The 17,448-nt window shown below is 40.5% G+C and overlaps 1 protein-coding gene across 1 annotated transcript in view; it reads left to right on the plus strand.

Moving 5' to 3' along the window:
* Window positions 1-17,448, plus strand: part of ATM (ATM serine/threonine kinase) — a 156,645-nt gene that overhangs the window by 95,363 nt on the left and 43,834 nt on the right. The window contains 9 exon segments of the mRNA XM_062196965.1: window positions 331-508; window positions 4,831-4,918; window positions 5,667-5,822; window positions 9,009-9,096; window positions 13,028-13,116; window positions 13,213-13,315; window positions 14,288-14,436; window positions 16,766-16,833; window positions 16,836-16,869. Coding sequence (XP_062052949.1) covers window positions 331-508; window positions 4,831-4,918; window positions 5,667-5,822; window positions 9,009-9,096; window positions 13,028-13,116; window positions 13,213-13,315; window positions 14,288-14,436; window positions 16,766-16,833; window positions 16,836-16,869 — 953 coding nt within the window.

Genomic DNA, 17,448 nt, shown 5'->3' on the forward strand with positions numbered 1-17,448 from the left:
CTCCCACATGGGTGCAGAGGCCCAAGCACTTTCACTGTCCTCCACTCTTTCCAAACACACCAGCAGGCAGCTGGATATGGAGCATCCAGGACTTAAACCTGCACCTATATGGGATGCCAGCACTGCAGGTGGAGGCTTACCTTTCTGTGCCACAGTGCTGGCCCCCTTAAATCTGTTTTTCATACAGTGTTAAACTATGTAATTGGGGAGGGCATTGGGGCACAGAATTAAGCTAGTGAGTATTATATCAGTAATAGGAAATGGAATTTTTTAAATTAAATGTGCTATTTTTACTCCAGTTGTTGAGTTTATATATTTTGTATATTCTAGGTAAAAACTGACTTTTGTCAGACTGTGCTTCCTTACTTGATTCATGATATTTTACTCCAAGATACAAATGAGTCATGGAGAAATCTGCTTTCTGCACATATTCAGGGATTTTTCACCAGCTGTTTTAGACACAACTCACAAACCAGCCGATCCACAACACCTGCAAATTTGGATTCAGGTATTCTGATAAGTTTCTGCCATTACTTTTAACTTTTCACTACTGTAGAAGGGTGAGATTTAAGTTTAAATCCCATCAAAGACAAGCTTAGTTCTGTAACCTGTGAGTTTATGTTGCCTCATCTGTAGAATGGAGATAAACATTATAACAAGTTTTAATGAAATATTGTATATAAAGCACCTAAGGTAATAATTGGACTTTTAATGCTTCATCAGTAAATTATTAAAATAATGGGTCAGCATTGAACATTTAGTATGTATCAGCACTGTACTTGTCATTGTCGATATGAGTGGTGGACAAGATAGATTCCACATTTTAGCCATGGAAAAATTACCCAAATAATTGCCATCAAATATTTTGGATACCATGATTGAGATATGGTGGGATTTTCATGTTTTCAGAGCCCTGATTTTTTTTTTTTTTTTTTTTAATTTATTTGTTTGAAAGGCAGAGTTATGGGTGGGGGGGTGGGGGTAAGAGAGAGAGAGAGATAGAACTTCCATATCTGGGTCAGTTCCGCAAATGGCTGCAATGATTGGGGCTGGACCAGGCCAAAGCTAGGAGCTTCTTCCTGGTCTCTGTTGTGGGTACAGGGGCCCAAGCACTTGGACCATTATCTACTTCTCTCCCAGGTGCATTAGCAGGGAGCTGGATTGAAAGTGTAGCAGCTGGAACTCAAACTAGTGCCCATATAGATTGTGATGTTGCAGGTGGCAGCTTTACCTGCTATGCCACAGTGCCAGCCTCCAACAAACTTGTTTTAAATGCAACCTTTATTGTAAGATGTGTGTATTTATTGTGGAAAATACAGAAAACTTGCATAAATTTTTTTAAAACTATCCATATTCCTACAGTCTGAGAATAAGTACAGTTAACTTTGGCATTTATTCTTCCAATTAAAAGATTTGAATTGTGCTTTTTCTTTTTACTGTTATAACTTATTTTTATTCTGTGGTACTTACTTGTAATGGGCATTTGCTATGCTTAGAACTTAATAGACAAATTCCAGCACAGCTTTCATGCACATAATATATATATGTATAATTAAGGACTCTTACTAGTTTTCAAAACCTACATTTTTTTAAAGATTTATTTATTTGAAAGGCAGAGTTACAGAGAGGCAGAAGCAGAGACATCTTCTATCCACTGGTTCATTCCCCAAAAGGCCGCAATGGCAGGAGCTGAGCCAATCTGAAGTCGGGAGCCAGGAGATTTTTCTGGGTCTCCCACATGGTTGCAGAGACCTATAGAATTGAGCCATCTTCCTCTGCTTTGCCAAGCCATTAACAGGGAGCTGGATGGGAAGTGAAGCAACTGGGATTCGAACTGGCACCCATATTGGATGCCATCACTGCAGGCGGTGGCTTTTATGTGGCAATATGCCACAGTGCTGGCCCCAAACCTAAATGTTTTTAAAAAGATTTGTTTATTTGAAAGACAGTGTTATAGAGAGAGAAGGAGAGATCTTCCATCCACTAACTTACCTCCCACATGGCCACAGTAGCCAAAGTTGGGCCAGGCTGGAGGCAGGAACCAGGAACTTCTTGGTCACCCACGTGATTGCAGGGCCCCAGTACCTGGGCCATCTGCCCCTGCTTTCCCATGCTTATTACCAGTGAAATTGGGTTGGAAGTTGAGCAGCCTGGTCTTGAAACTGTTGCCCATGTGGGATGCTGACATTGCCGGTGGCTGCTTAACCCACTTTGCCACTTTCTAGCCCAGATCATCCAGTTTTATATGTGTGTAGAGTGCTAATATTTTATTACTTTGAGAGAGAAAGTTATAAAATTTCAGAGGTATATGTATTTCTGTTGTCAATATGATTTACTGCCTTCACTTGAATGTCCAAAGTGCATCTCAAACTCAGCTGTCCAAAGGTAAACTTAACCTTGTCTTTGTCTCTTGCTCTCATCCTATTTGTTTTAGTGTGTAGCTCTTCAATGATTGGCATTCAGTTCCTTCTGTCATTTTAATACCAATTCTTGACTGGCGCCACGGCTCAATATGTTAATCCTCCGCCTGCGGCGCCGGCACACCAGGTTCTAGTCCCGGTCAGGGTGCCAGATTCTGTCCCGGTTGCCCCTCTTCCAGGCCAGCTCTCTTCTGTGGCCTTGGAGTGCAGTGGAGGATGGCCCAAGTCCTTGGGCCCTGCACCGGCATGGGAGACCAGGAGAAGCACCTGGCTCCTGGCTTCGGATCAGCGCGATGCGTGGCCGCAGTGTGCTGGCCGCAGCGGCCATTGGAGGGTGAACCAACGGTAAAGGAAGACCTTTCTCTCTGTCTGTCTCTTTCTCACTGTCCACTCTGCCTGTCAAAAAATAAAAATAAATAAATAAAATAAAATACCAAATCTAAGTCTTTTTTTTTTTTTTTAATTTCTTTATTTGAAAGGCAGTTACATAGCAAGAGGTAGAGAGTATAAGAAATAGATTTTCTGTTTGCTGGTTCATTCCTCAAGTGGCTGTAAAAGCCAAGGTGGGCCAAGCCAAAGCCAGGAGCCAGGAACTCCATCTGGGTTTACACATAGGTGGCAGGGGCCCAGACACTCAGAACACTTTTCATTGCTTTCAGAGACACATTAGCAGGGAGCTTGATTAGAAGAAGCAGAGTAGCTGGGACTTAAAGTGGTCCTCTCGTTTGAGATTCGGGCATCACAGGTAGTGGCTTAACCTGCTATGTCACAAAGCCAGCCCCTCTAATTCTGTTTTTTTTTTTGTTTTGTTTTGTTTTTTTAAAGATTTATTTGTTTTTTTAAAGATTTATTTATTTATTTATTTGAAAGAGTTACACAAAGAAGGAGTGGCAGAGAGAGATAGAGGTCTTCCATCTGATGGTTCACCTTCCAATTGGCTGCAATGGCTGGAGCTATGCTGATCCAAAGCCAGAAGCCAGGATCCTTTTCCTGGTCTCCACACGGGTGCAGGGGCCCAAGGAGTTGGACCATCTTCTACTGCTTTCCCAGGCCATAGCAGAGAGCTATTGGAAGTAGAGCAGCTGGGTCTCAAACCAGCGCCCTTTTAGTCTGCCTATTTCTTTCTATCCCCAGCATTCATGTTCAGCTCCTAATTCAGCATGGTTGAAAATCTTTCATTAAGGCTGGCGCCATGGCTCACTTGGCTAATTCTCTGCCTGCGCCGCCAGTACTCCGGGTTCTAGTCCTGGTTGGGGCGCTGGATTCTGTCCCGGTTGCTCTTGTTCCAGTCCAGTAGCTCTCTGCTGTGGCCCGGGAGGGCAGTGGAAGATGGCCCAAGTGCTTGGGCCCTGCACCTGCATGGGAGACCAGGAGGAGGCACCTGGCTCCTGGCTTCAGATAGGTGCAGTGCGTTGGCCGTAGTGGCCATTTGGGGAGTGAACCAACGGAAAAGAAGACCTTTCTCACTGTCTGTCTCTCTCTCTCTAACTCTGCCTGTCAAAAAAAAAAAAATCTTTCATTAATTTCTCCAGGTTCTTTCTTGTTTGCATCCATCTCTGACTGAGTCGCTGTCCTTTGTACTATTCTTATTATTACTATTTTTTAAGGTATTCCTTTTTTTTTTTTTTTTTTGAAGGTTTATTTATTTGAGAGAGTTACACACAGAGAGAAGAAGGGGGGGGGGGAGTCTTCCATCTGCTGGTTCACTCCCCAATTGGCCGCAGTGGCTGGAGCTGTGCTGATTCGAAGCCAGGAGCCAGGAGCTTCTTCCAGGTCTCCCACATGGGTGCAGGGGCCCAAGGACTTGGGCCATCTTCCACTGCTTCCCAGGCCATCACAGAGAGCTGGATTGGAAGTGGAGCAGCCAGGACTTGAACTGGTGCTCATATGGGATGCCGGCACTGCAGGCAGCGGCTTTACCCACTACACCGTAGCGCCGGCCCCAAGGTATTCCTTTTCTTGTCCAGATTGGGTCCCTTCCATATGACTCAACAGCCATCTAGACTTTACCTGTCATCACCTTACCACAGTTTTCATTTAAGTCTCCTATTGCACTCTTAGTAGTAGTAAATTCTGTGTGATCAGAAGCAGTGTGTCATTTCTGGTTGTGTACTGACCAGTAGCATATAAAAGATCCTACAATATGTTAGATCAGTGAATTAGTCTGTCTCAGAAATAAAATATGAATTACATTGTAATTCTCAGGTTTAACAAGTGTAATTATTTTTGAAGGACAAGACATGCCATTAAATTTCATTTGTCTATTCATATTTATTAAGAACCAATTTCATGCTGAGTACTTTGTACAGAACTTTGTAGTTTAGAATGAGACTAATATATTAATGAAAAGGAAGACAAGCTTAAGCAAGTCTGCTTGGACTGAGAGGAGATATCTTTGTTTGCTTGTCAGATTCAGAGCATTTTTTCCGATGTTGTGTGGATAAAAAATCCCAAAGAACAATGCTTGCTGTTGTAGACTATATGAGAAGACAAAAGAGGTATTGTAATAAATGTTGCTTTTAGAGCTTGGGGATTTAGAATTATAACTTGTTATTGCTTGCTGAATTTTAACGTGATTATTTTAGGTGAAGCTGCTGTAAAGTGTTACATTTAATTTGTGTTATGCTTATGTCTCCTTTGAATAATCCATATTTAGGGTGGTTCTTTGGTTAAAATCAGTGTTAGGAACTCTTAGTTCTTGTCCCAGTAACAGTGTTATCTTTATTAAATAATGTACCTTTCAGTGATTTAGTTTATTTTATCTATAAAATGTTGGGAAAGGAGCAAGTGATTTTTGAAGTTACTCTTAGTTGTGTTACCCTTCTTTTAAAAAAATTCATTAATTTTGAAAATTAGAGAGAGACATAGATCGTTGGCCAGTTCACAACCCAGGAGCTTCATCTAGGTCTCTCATATGGATGGTTAGGGGCCCAAACACTGGGGCCATGTTCTGCTGCTTTCTCCAAGTCATTAGCAGGGAGCCAGATAGAGACAGAACAGCTGGGACACAAACCAGCACCCATTTGCAAGCAAGATCCTTGCATAGTTTTTTATAACATGTATTTCCCATGATCTTTTTGAAGACTCTGCATATGCTTGGATTTCAAAAATCTTTTGCACCAAATTAAACCAATCTTTTAATTCCATTTATCACAAACCTTTTGAAGTACTCTCATAATGTTGATGTAATTTTTTTTATATTGAGGTTAAAAAAATGGAGTGACATTATGTTTAATTTCTCTTCAGACCCTCTATAGGAACAGTTTTTGATGATGCTTTCTGGCTGGATTTTAATTATCTAGAGGTTGCCAAGGTAGCGCAGTCTTGTGCTGCTCACTTTACAGCACTACTGTATGCGGAAATCTATGCAGATAAGAAAAGCCTGGATGATCAAGAGAAAAGGTAATAGAATTTTGCGTTTCCAGTTTTTAAACTGGTGTTGACATTGTCAGTAAAGGTATATAATAAAGATTGCTTTTGTCTGGGTCTCCCATTGAAAAGACATTTTAGAAAGAAAGATTCTGTTTTAAAGTGAAATAATACATTTAAAAAAATTTTTTTTTAAATTTATTTATTTGACAGGTAGAGTTGTAGACAGAGAGAGACAGAAAGATCCTCTCTCCATTGGTTCACTCCCCAAATGGCTACTACAGCTGGCGCTACACCAATCCGAAGCCAGGAACCAGGTGCCTCTTCCTGGTCTCCCATGCGGGTGCAGGGGCCCAAGCACTTGGGCCATCCTCCACTGCCCTCCTGGGCCACAGCAGAGAGCTGGACTGGAAGAGGAGCAACCGGGACTAGAACCCAGCGCCCATATGGGATGCCGGTGCCACAGGCAGAGGATTAACCAAGTGAGCCATGGCACCGGCCCCAGAAATAATACATTCTTAAAAGAAGTATTTGTCCTCTAAAATCAATAAGAATGTTTTTAATTTTTTTTTTTTTTTTTTTGACAGGCAGAGTGGACAGTGAGAGAGAGACAGAGAGAAAGGTCTTCCTTTTGCCGTTGGTTCACCCTCCAATGGCTGCCGCGGTTGGTGCGCTGCGGCTGGCGCACCGCGCTGATCCGATGGCAGGAGCCAGGTGCTTCTCCTGGTCTCCCATGGGGTGCAGGGCCCAAGTACTTGGGCCATCCTCCACTGCACTCCCTGGCCACAGCAGAGAGCTGGCCTGGAAGAGGAGCATCCGGGACAGGACCGGTGCCCCGACCGGGACTAGAACCCGGTGTGCCGGCGCCGCAAGGCAGAGGATTAGCCTAGTGAGCCGCGGCGCCGGCCGAATGTTTTTAATTTATGTGTTATAAAAATTATATAGATAACAAGCTTCTGGAAGACAAAGACCATACTTGTTTTTCTCTGGATTTCCCTTAACTACTATTAAATATTTTTCTAATGATTTTTTTAAAAGATTTTATTTATTTATTTGAAAGGTAGAGTTGCTGAAAGAGTAAGAGAGAGACAGAAAGGTCTTCCTTCCACTGGTTCTTTCCCCAAATGACCACAACTGCCGGAGCTGAGCCAATCCCAAACCAGGAGCCAGGAGCGTCTTCTTGGTTTCCCACATGGATGCAGGGGCCCAAGCACTTGAGCCATCTTCTACTGCTTTCCCAGGCCATAAGCAGAGAGCTGCTTGGAAGAGCAGCAGCTGGAATACATGCTGGTCCACATTGATTCTTTACTTTCAGTCAGATTAGGTTTACCACTAATTCCTCAACTAATCAAGATCCAGTTTACTGGTTGACTATGAATATTATATGACTAATTTATTTTCTGTGACTACCTAAGTTTAATTTCTTTGTTATCTACCTGTGTTTCTAGGTGCTTTAACTTGATTCCCTCATGTGAATACAATAACTAAAGTTCTTGATAATGTTGAAAAACAGAAAACAGCCAAGACAGTAAAAAAGAAGAAAATATTTTTATCCCAACTGATGGCAAACAGATGAAATATATAGGTGTAGGGAATGATAATTTTTTTCAGTAGCTCAGAAAGGTGAGCTTAGCCTTTAAAGTAATCAGAGTTTATCTGTAGGCAAAATAAAGATCAACAGTTTACCAACACCGTCAATTAGGTCAAGCAAATGAACCACTCTCTTAAAATTCGTATTCAGATTCTTTAATAGAAAAGTCCTCATGGTAGGTATTCCAGAATGCATGTATAGTTTTGTTTTATTGATTAACGTATTCCTGAGAAAGTATGGGTTTTCAGTGTTATTACCTGTAATTTTTTTTTTAAACAATTCCAAAGTTTGCCAGACAGGGTTAAAGAACAAGTATTGGTTTGCAACCTTAAACATCTATTGTTTCTTTAATATGTTGCTGCCATGTACTGTGCCATTGGTAGAAGATACTGTAATTATCCTTTCTCTTAATGACATGTAGGGGCCAGCTCTGTGGCACAGTAGGTTAATCCTCCACAGGCATCACATATGGGCGCCGGATCTAGTCCTGGCTGTTGCTCTTCTGATCCAGCTCTCTGCTATGATCTGGGAAGGCAGTAGAAGATGGCCCAAACACTTGGGCCTCTGCACCCATATGGGAAACCTGGAAAAAGCTCCTGGCTTCGGTTTGGCTCAGCTCTGGCCGTTGCAGCCATTTTGGGAATAAACCAGTGGATGGAAGACCTTTCTCTCTGTCTCTGCCTCTCACTGTCTGTAACTCTACCTCTTAAATAAAATAAGATATTTTTAAAAAATAATGTGTAGAATTACTGAGTCTGAGGCTATGCAAATTTTCAACCTCATATGTAATGCAAAATTTTTTTAAATAATTAAGCCAGTGTGTGTATTTATCAGAAATGTAGTTGCTAAGGAAGTAGATCAATAGGAAATCTTACATTGGAAGAAGAGAGCCAAAGTGTAACTATTTATAGTTTGCATGAAAAAAGTAAAGAAACTGGAATAAACTCGTAGTAAATAATAGAGTACTACTACTTACGATAGTGTTTGTTTATAAATTGGACTTTTATTATTATAGACACTCTAGCTTTCAGGATTGAAGTTACTTGAAGAACTGAGGACCGTATATATAAAAGCATGGTTTGAAACTAAACCCTTGGAGTAGCTAATCTGAGTTCTGATCCTGACTTTGACTTACTGTTTTTGTTAATCTCAGGTGTAAGTGGATCCTGCTCTACTTCCTTCTCAATAGTTAATATTATCAGATTTCATAGATTTTGTCAATTTATCAGATACTAAATGGTGTCTTATTGTAGTCTTATTTGTTGTGTCAGATTGTTAATTAGTTTGGACTTCAGATAAAACCACTGACAATATATTTAGGAACTGTGTTAGAGTTGGGGGCATGTGTTCTGTTTTTTAAACAGGCCTGTTCTATAAATAAGCATTTTTGTTATGTAGCTTTCACCTATATGGGAGATTGTTATTAAAATGTAATTTTTAGTCACAAATTTAACATCCACAAATTTCATCTCCACCGTAGATATGCGGTATTCTGTTTTAAAGTATAAATTATTCATTCTATTTTAACTGCAACCTTCATTAGTTTTCTGTAAAAGTCTATTGCATACATATTCATAAGCTTCCAAAAAATATGTTCTGAATAAAAGTTGTGCTCTTATGACAAACAGAAGTCTTACATTTGAAGAAGGAAGCCAAAATACAGCTATTTCTAGTTTGAGTGAAAAAAGTAGAGAAGAAACTGGAATCAGTTTACAGGTAAATATTAGCTTCTCTGTTATATATGACAATACCTATACTTTGGATTACTATTATGTTAATATTAACTGAAGTTAAATATAAGTATATTGGAGGGAGCATCATATCTGTAAATTCATGGTTTTAAGCTTAGATTTGTGAATAAACTCAAGGTCTTTTTTGTTTTGTACTAAAAGTTGTCGTATTTGTTCTGGTAGACTTGCTTTTGTAGGCATTGGTTTAAAGTGATTTTTTTTCAGAGATTCTTTGAAAAGCTAAAAAGTAAAGATTTACACTTTCTTGTGTTTCATAGCTGCATAGTAATCACCTAGGAATAAGGACTGCATTTTTTTTTTTTTTTTTTTTTTTTTTTTTGACAGAGTGGATAGAGAGAGAGACAGAGAGAAAGGTCTTCCTTTTTGCCGTTGGTTCACCCTCCAATGGCCGCTGCCGCCGGCGCATCTCGCTGATCCGAAGCCAGGAGCCAGGCGCTTCTCCTGGTCTCCCATGCGGGTGCAGGGCCCAAGGACTTGGGCCATCCTCCACTGCCTTTCCGGGCCACAGCAGAGAGCTGGCCTGGAAGAGGAGCAACTGGGAAATAATCCGGCACCCCAACTGGGACTAGAACCCGGTGTGCCGGCGCCGCAAGGCGGAGGATTAGCCTGTTAAGCCACGGCGCCGGCCCATTTTGTTGTTTTTAAGATTTATTTTATTTATTTGAAAGAGTTAGAGAAATAGTCTTCCATCCACTGGTTCACTTGTCAAATGGCCACAACAGCCGGAGCTGGGCTGATCCAAAGCCAGGAGTCTCTTCCAGGTCTCCCACATGGGTACGGGGCCCAAGCACTTGGGCTGTCTTCTGCTGCTTTCTCAGGTGCATTAGCAGGGAGCTGGATCAGAAGTGGAGCAGCCGGGACTTGAACTGACATCTATATGAGATGCCACTGCTGTAGACCGGGGCTTTAACCCCTCGTGCCACAGCAGCAACCCGTAAGACTGCATTTTGAAGCTTGCTGACAACAAGCGGATATAGACAAACAACCCCCTTGCATTCTGAAACTTTAGGACAGGTCTGGCTTTGTTTTCTGCTCCCCCCACACACACTAGGGTGAGGGGTATTCATGCTACGTATATCAGAGTTGGAGGAACCCCAGGCCAGTGCCTCCATTTTGGGCCTGTGTCCCTATGTCAGGCAACACAGAGGTGCTGCAGGGAAACCCACTGACGATTTCACATGCGATGCACATCTTTATTACTTTAACCACCTGCCAGGGTTCCTAGTGCCATGGAGCAGTGCTCCAGCGGGATCTACAGGAGGCCCAGTTATCGCCATGTCCTATTTGAGGGGGCACTTCCTGTGGTTTGCCCTGAAATCTTCAGCAGCCTAGGAGGAAGGCTACCTCTCCTTTTACAGAAGGCAAACTCAAGTTCTAATGCTCAGTCTTCTACTTAGCTTATAGTCTGACACAAACTACTTAACTTTTACAACCTCGAGTTTTTTATGTGAAAGATGAAAATAAAACCGCTTATCACATAGGATAAGTTTGTACCATGTGTTTTTCTGCCATATTTGCTTCTTGTTTATGGTATGTCGCAGAAGATTGCTTTTTACATAAGTTTCTTTCTGTTTACCCTCAGGTTAGCTCACAGTATTGTCTGGTAATTCTTACTGAATTTCTTTGGTCAGCTCACTGTTCCACAATGACAGTTTCAGCATCTCCTTTACTTAAATCTCTGATCTCTGTTTTCCTTTCATCTGGCTTCCTACTTCTGGGAAAAAATAAGAGGCATTGAAAATCTTACCCATTCCACCATCAAACGCTGAGATCTCTGCATGTGCTCCTGACCTAACCTTCCCTCTTGTTAAAGGAAGGAACATTTTCATACTTTGCTAGTCCTTCTTCCTGTTCTTTTTTTTTTTTTTTTTCTGTTTTCTCAGAAACTTGTTTTCAATTTCCTATGCTCTTTCTGAACTGTGTTCTAAATGTTTCAAACCTCTCCTGTTAAAACATTCTCCTTCTACACAAAGTTAAGTTCTTTCTTCTCTACCCTCTTTTAGGTCTTAACCTTTCCCTCGCTTCCCTTCACAGTCACTTTGTGAAGCAGTTCTGTGTATTCTGTCTCTGTTTCCTCTCCTTCCATTCATTCCACTGAAATAGCACTTGGTTAGTGTCTCCTATAAAGTTAAGGTTGCTAAGTCAGATGCTCACCTTTCATTCATTTTTCTTTAAGGTTTTATTAATACTTAACACCCATCAACCATGCCCTCCTTGAAATATGTTCTGTGTACCTTTTTTACCCACTGTCCTGATTTTTCTACTTACTCTTTTAGCTTCTTTCTAGTCTTACTCTCCTTTGCTGAGTTTTTTCAATATCTTTTGTGTACTAAACACTGTGCTTGACTTAGATACCAAACATTCAGACTCAGAGGGCTTGCTTTCATGCCAATTAATAGAAATAGTTGAATTAAAATTACAGAGTTATGCCAATATCAGTGAATTTTTACCTAGAAAATATTTCCCAGAAAGGCAGTTGAATTGCTTGATTGATTTTTCTATGCTACAGAGTTCTTTTTCTATTTTCATTTCATTGAGATTGTTTATAATGGTGGGGAGTGTCCAACCCACAGGCCATATAAAGCCCACAAAATCATCTGGTTTAGCCCAGCAAGGCAACCACAAGTGAGACTAGAAATTTAAGAAATCTGTGTTAGGCTAACATTTTTTTGTTTGTTTGTTTTTTTAAGATTTATGTATTTATTTGAAAGTCAGAGTTACACAGAGAGAGGAGAGGCAGAGAGAAAGAGAGAGAGGTCTTCTATCCATTGATTCACTCCCCAGTTGGACACAACAGCTGGAGGTGTGCTAATCTGAAGCCAGGAGCCAGAAGCTTCTTTTGGGTCTCCCACATGGGTGCAGGGGCCCAAGGACTTGGGCCACCTCTGCTTTTCCAGGCCATAGCAGAGAGTTGGATTGGAAGTGGAGCAGCTGGGTCTCAAACTGGCACCCTTATGGGATGCTGGTGCTTCAGGCCAGTGCGTTAACCCACTGTACCACAGCACCAGCCCCATAGGCTAACGTTTAAGATGATTGTTTGATATGGTCCGCAAATGATGTTACAAGTATCCGACGGGCTTTTGACATTTAAGCGATTCCCCACCCTGTATCACTCTTTCCTTTGTAAATTCTTCAATGAAGGTATGAGTAATAGAAACTTCTTTGTCCATATCATATGGATAATTTTGAAATGTAATGCCTTTGTCTCTTGTTACCTTTAAATTTTTTTTCAAATACTTATTTATCTGAAAGGCAGAGTTATTAGATAGAGAGAGAGCCAGAGAGATATGTTTTATCCACTGGTTCATTCCCAAATGGCTGCAACAGCCATGTCAGGGCCAGGCTGAAGCCAGGAGCCTGAAACTCCATCCCAGTCTCCCACATTACTGCTGCTTTCTCAGGCACATTTGCAGGGAACTGGATTCAAAGTAGAGCAGCAAGACTTAACACAGTTTCTGTAATGGTTAAACCACTGGGCTACAAAACATCCTCGAATTTTGTTTTCTTTGAAAGAAAAATTCATGACCTTTAATTTTACAAAATTAAGTTTTCAGGAGTCAAATTTTATGGAAGAACTCTATTTTCCCCTTGAAGTTTTAGCTGTTGAGATTTATTTTGCCTTTGGGATTATTTTTCATGTGATACAAGCATGGTAGGTTGGCATTTATTTCTAATGTAATTCATGAAATTGTGAGCAGTTCTCAGGTAAACCATAATCATTATTCTGCTGTCTGCAACCAGTCTGCTGTGTTGCTTATCACTTCTTTAATATATATTTCAGTGTTGTTATTATTTTACTTTTGTGTAGCAACATTTAGAGTTGGGAGTTATATGTTAAAATTTGCTAAATTTCTTAAAGTTTTTCCTCCTGCAAATTTTGTTTCTATTATTTTCAGGACCTTCTCTTAGAAATCTACAGAAGTATAGGGGAGCCAGATAGTCTTTATGGCTGTGGTGGAGGGAAAATGTTACAACCACTCACCAGGTAAACTGCATTTTTCTAGACAGTGGCTTAATAATTCTGTTTATGAAAGAGTTACATGCATATGGAACCCAGAATTATTTTTATCTCTTCTGACAGACTGAGAACATATGAACATGAAGCAGTGTGGGATAAAGCCCTGGTAACGTATGATCTTGAGACAGCAATATGCCCATCAACCCGCCAGGCAGGAATAATTCAGGTACATTGTTTTTCTGCTTTGGTAAAGCCATCACTAGTATAGGTCTGAAATTATTTCACTGTGTTAGTGGGATATTTACACATCTAGATAAACCCTTGAGATACAACTGGAACTTAACTGTTTTTCAGGCATTAACTAAAAACATAGATACACAGGAAAGTCAGATACATCATTAACCTAAAAGGTGGTGTAGATTTGTTGATCATAATCTTGTTGTCTAACAAGTGAAGACCTTTCTGGAATATTCTCATATACAGTATACCAGGTAGTATATAGGGAAGCTTCAAAAAGTTTATGAAAAATGGAATTAATGCATGTTTTACTTGAAGTTTTGGAAGATCCTCTTCCTTGGTACTTCATGTGGAGAATCTGATATATGCTATTCTGCATAGTGTTTATTATAGGTCCCAGAATCTATCATTTCTGTTACTTGCTCTTTAGCTATTTTCCCACTAAATAGTAGAATCCTTTGAGTTCTGGGTTTTTTGTTTTGTTTTGTTTTTTTGGGAAATGTGTATTTAGAATTTTCTTTGTCTTTTTGTTTCTTGAGAGACAGGAAGAGACAGAAAGAGAGATCTTCCATCAGCCAGTTTGCTCCTGAAATGTCAGTAATAACTGGGGTTTGGGTAGGCCAAAACCAGGAGCCAAAAACCACATCTCGTTCTCACATGTAGGTAGCAGAAACCCAAGTACTTGGGTCATGATATGCTGCCTCCTACTTGTATTAGCAGGAAGATAGATCAAAAGCAGGGGCAGAACTTGCTCCCAGGCACTCTAATATAGGATACAAGCACCCCAAGTGGTGGCAACTTAACTTGCTGCACAACGACACCCAATATTCTGGAATTTTTAATTACATTGTGAGCTAAAGTCATTTTTTATGTTATTTTTTATGATGGCTATTTTTTGCTTCTCTACTTTTCTGGTGATTCCTTAAATTACTTTTTTTTCCCCCAAACAATTCCTATTTAGGCCTTGCAGAACTTGGGACTGTGCCATATTCTTTCGGTGTATTTAAAAGGTTTAGATCATGAAAATGTGGAGTGTTGTACTGAACTACAGGAACTTCATTACCAAGCAGCATGGAGGAATATGCAGTGGGACCATTGTACTTCTGTCAAGTATGACCAAACGGCCCCTTTCCTGTTTTTATCTGTTTCTATACATGTAACAGTTAGATTTTTTTAGTAATTTGTGGATGCTAAGAAGCTACATGACTAAGTTCATAAATAGGGTAGCATTAAGCAGCTAATACATCAGTGCTTGAATTTTACTCTTTCTTCAATTTGGACAACTCCTCCCCCAAAATACTTTGAAAATAGAAAGAGAATCCTTTCAGTGTTTGTGGGATTGAGAAATACAAAGACAAGTGAAGGCATTTCTCTTCTCCTTCCCTGCTGGAAACATTTTGCTCAGATAGCACTTTTAGTGTCTGAATGGTATACAGAGGACTGGTAATTTTTGCTTAGGAAGTATTTTTTTTTTTTTGACAGGCAGAGTGGACAGTGAGAGAGAGAGAGACAGAGAGAAAGGTCTTCCTTGGCCGTTGGTTCACCCTCCAATGGCCGCCGCGGTTGGCGCGCTGCGGCCAGCGCACCGCGCTGATCCGATGGCAGGAGCCAGGTGCCTATCCTGGTCTCCCATGGGGTGCAGGGCCCAAGGACTTGGGCCATCCTCCACTGCACTCCCTGGCCACAGCAGAGAGCTGGCCTGGAAGAGGGGCAACCGGGACAGGATCGGTGCCCCGACCGGGACTAGAACCCAGTGTGCCGGCGCCGCAAGGCGGAGGATTAGCCTAGTGAGCCTCGGCGCCGGCAGGAAGTATTTTTTTAATTAAAAAAAAAAATTGGCAAATCAGTTACCTAGAAATCTATATGTAAGGTCACCATATTTTCTGAATGAAAACCCAGATATCTAATCAAGTAAAGGATTTCATATTTGTGTAAAGTCTTTTAATGATAGAAACACTAAAAAATTAAACCATACTTTATTGTATGTTTTAACTTCCTTTATATATATTTAATTTTATTTATTTCCTTGAAAGGCAGACTGACAGAGGGAGGGACAGGGAGAGAGAGACACATCTTCATCTATTGCTTGACTCAAAATTTTTGAGTCTGGTCCAGACAACTGTGAGACTGCTTTAAAATTGGAGATATGCCTGCAATTTAAATGTATTTGAAAGGCAGAAAGAGTGAGAGACAAACAGATCTTCCATCCACTGATTTACTTCCCAAATGCCTGCAGCAGAACTGGATCAAAGCCAGGACCCTGGACCTCAGTCTGGGTCTTCCACTTGAGTGGCAGCACCCTCAGTACTCAAGCCATCACCTCCTGCCCCCTACAGTGTGCAGTAGCAGGAAGCTTGAATCAGAAATGGGACCAGAGGGGCAGGTGTTCAGTGTAGCAGTTGATCACTGCTTGATTTGCCCACATCCCATATTGGAATGCCTGATTCAGTCCCAGCCATTCTGCTTCCAGTCCAGCTTCCTGTTAATGCACATCCTGGGTAGCAGATGACTCTGAAATACCTTTGTTCCTGCCACTCATGTGGGAGACGCAAATGGAGTTCCAGGCTCCTGGCTTTGTTCTGGCCAAGCCTTGGCTCTTCCTAATATTTGGTGAGTGAACCAGCAAATGGAAGATCTCACTCTCTCGATCAAAATAAATTGAAAACAAAAATTTCAAAAGAAATGGGGCCTGCACATGAACCCAGGTACTGTGATGTGGGATATGATATCTCAAGTGGCTTAAACTAGGCCAAACATCCTCCCCACTCTCATATTTTTAAAACATTTTACTATAGGAGCAGGTTCCTGCTTGCCTCTGTAAATTGATGCATGCTATTTCTCCCTTTGCTGCTATGTTTCAGCCACTCAGATATTCTCTGTCCTTTGATCAGACCAAGCTGTTCCTACCTAAAGGCAATAGATGGATCTTTTGCTTTTTCTCCAGTTACCATGTATATGGCTTCTTTAGACTCCAGTTTAATAGTGTCCTATCTTCAGAGAAGCTTTTCTTGACTACCTATCCTTAAGTAGTCACCCAGTCATTCTGTGCCTTATTTTAATTCTCCTTATTTCTCTTTTCCCTAACTTAGTGTGCATCTTCTCCAAACCAGAACATAAGCCCCAGGAGAGTTAAGGATCTGATCTCACCTTTCCACAAATAGATCCCCTACATCTAGAATCTGATTACTAGTGCCAGGACATAATGGTGTGCATTGAATAAAATAAATGAGCCAGGCAAAATATCTGAGAAATTTCCTTCTTTTCTGCTTGAAGAATTTAAATAACTCATAAAATTGCTTGTATTTGTTACCAAAATATCTAGAAGTAAATTTTAAAAGATTAATCTTACTGTTAAGATTTTGTACTCTTGTGAAGTTTTTTGCATGTGCATATCTTCTGCTTCTAAATATATTATTAATTTTTAAAAATTATTTCACAGCAAAGGAATAGAAGGAACCAGTTACCATGAATCATTGTACAATGCTCTGCAATCTCTGAGAGACAGAGAATCTCTACATTTTTTGAAAGTCTAAAATATGCCAGGTATTAAAAGAATTACTGTATTTCTATATTTTAAAATTTAATGTCATGGCTTATCTCTCAAAACTTGAGGAATGATTGGCTCAAGGTTAGGATATGCTTTGATGCATGGGTAAAGTATTGGTGGCTATAGTTAGGTGTTTTTCATTATCTTTCTTTCCCTCCAAAACATTCTTCTTGTCATCTCAAGTTACTTTTTCTCACTGAACATCAAGAACATCTTGACAAGGCTCACTCCTCTGTTCTCTTTGTGTACTAGTATCTACATGATTTTAATCTTACCCCTCTAGAAGTAGTGTTTTACCCCTCTTAGCATTAATTTGTAAAATGGTGATTAATGGTTACCTACTTAGAGGCTTGCTTTTGAAGCACAAATGAGATGATGTATGAGGAACTCCTTAACTATAATGGGTTAAGTAAATGTGACATGTTCTTTGACAGTGGTGGCCTGTGTTTATTATATAAATCACTTTTGCTGCTATGTAAGTGCTTGTTACCTGCTGGCTGCTTTGTAAGGCTCTTTCCATAAGTGGTTTTTTTTTTTTTTTTTAAGATTTATTAGGGCTGGTGCTGTGGCGTAGC

The sequence above is a fragment of the Lepus europaeus genome, chromosome 7, assembly GCF_033115175.1.
Source record: "Lepus europaeus isolate LE1 chromosome 7, mLepTim1.pri, whole genome shotgun sequence".
Classification (NCBI taxonomy): Eukaryota; Metazoa; Chordata; class Mammalia; order Lagomorpha; family Leporidae; genus Lepus; species Lepus europaeus.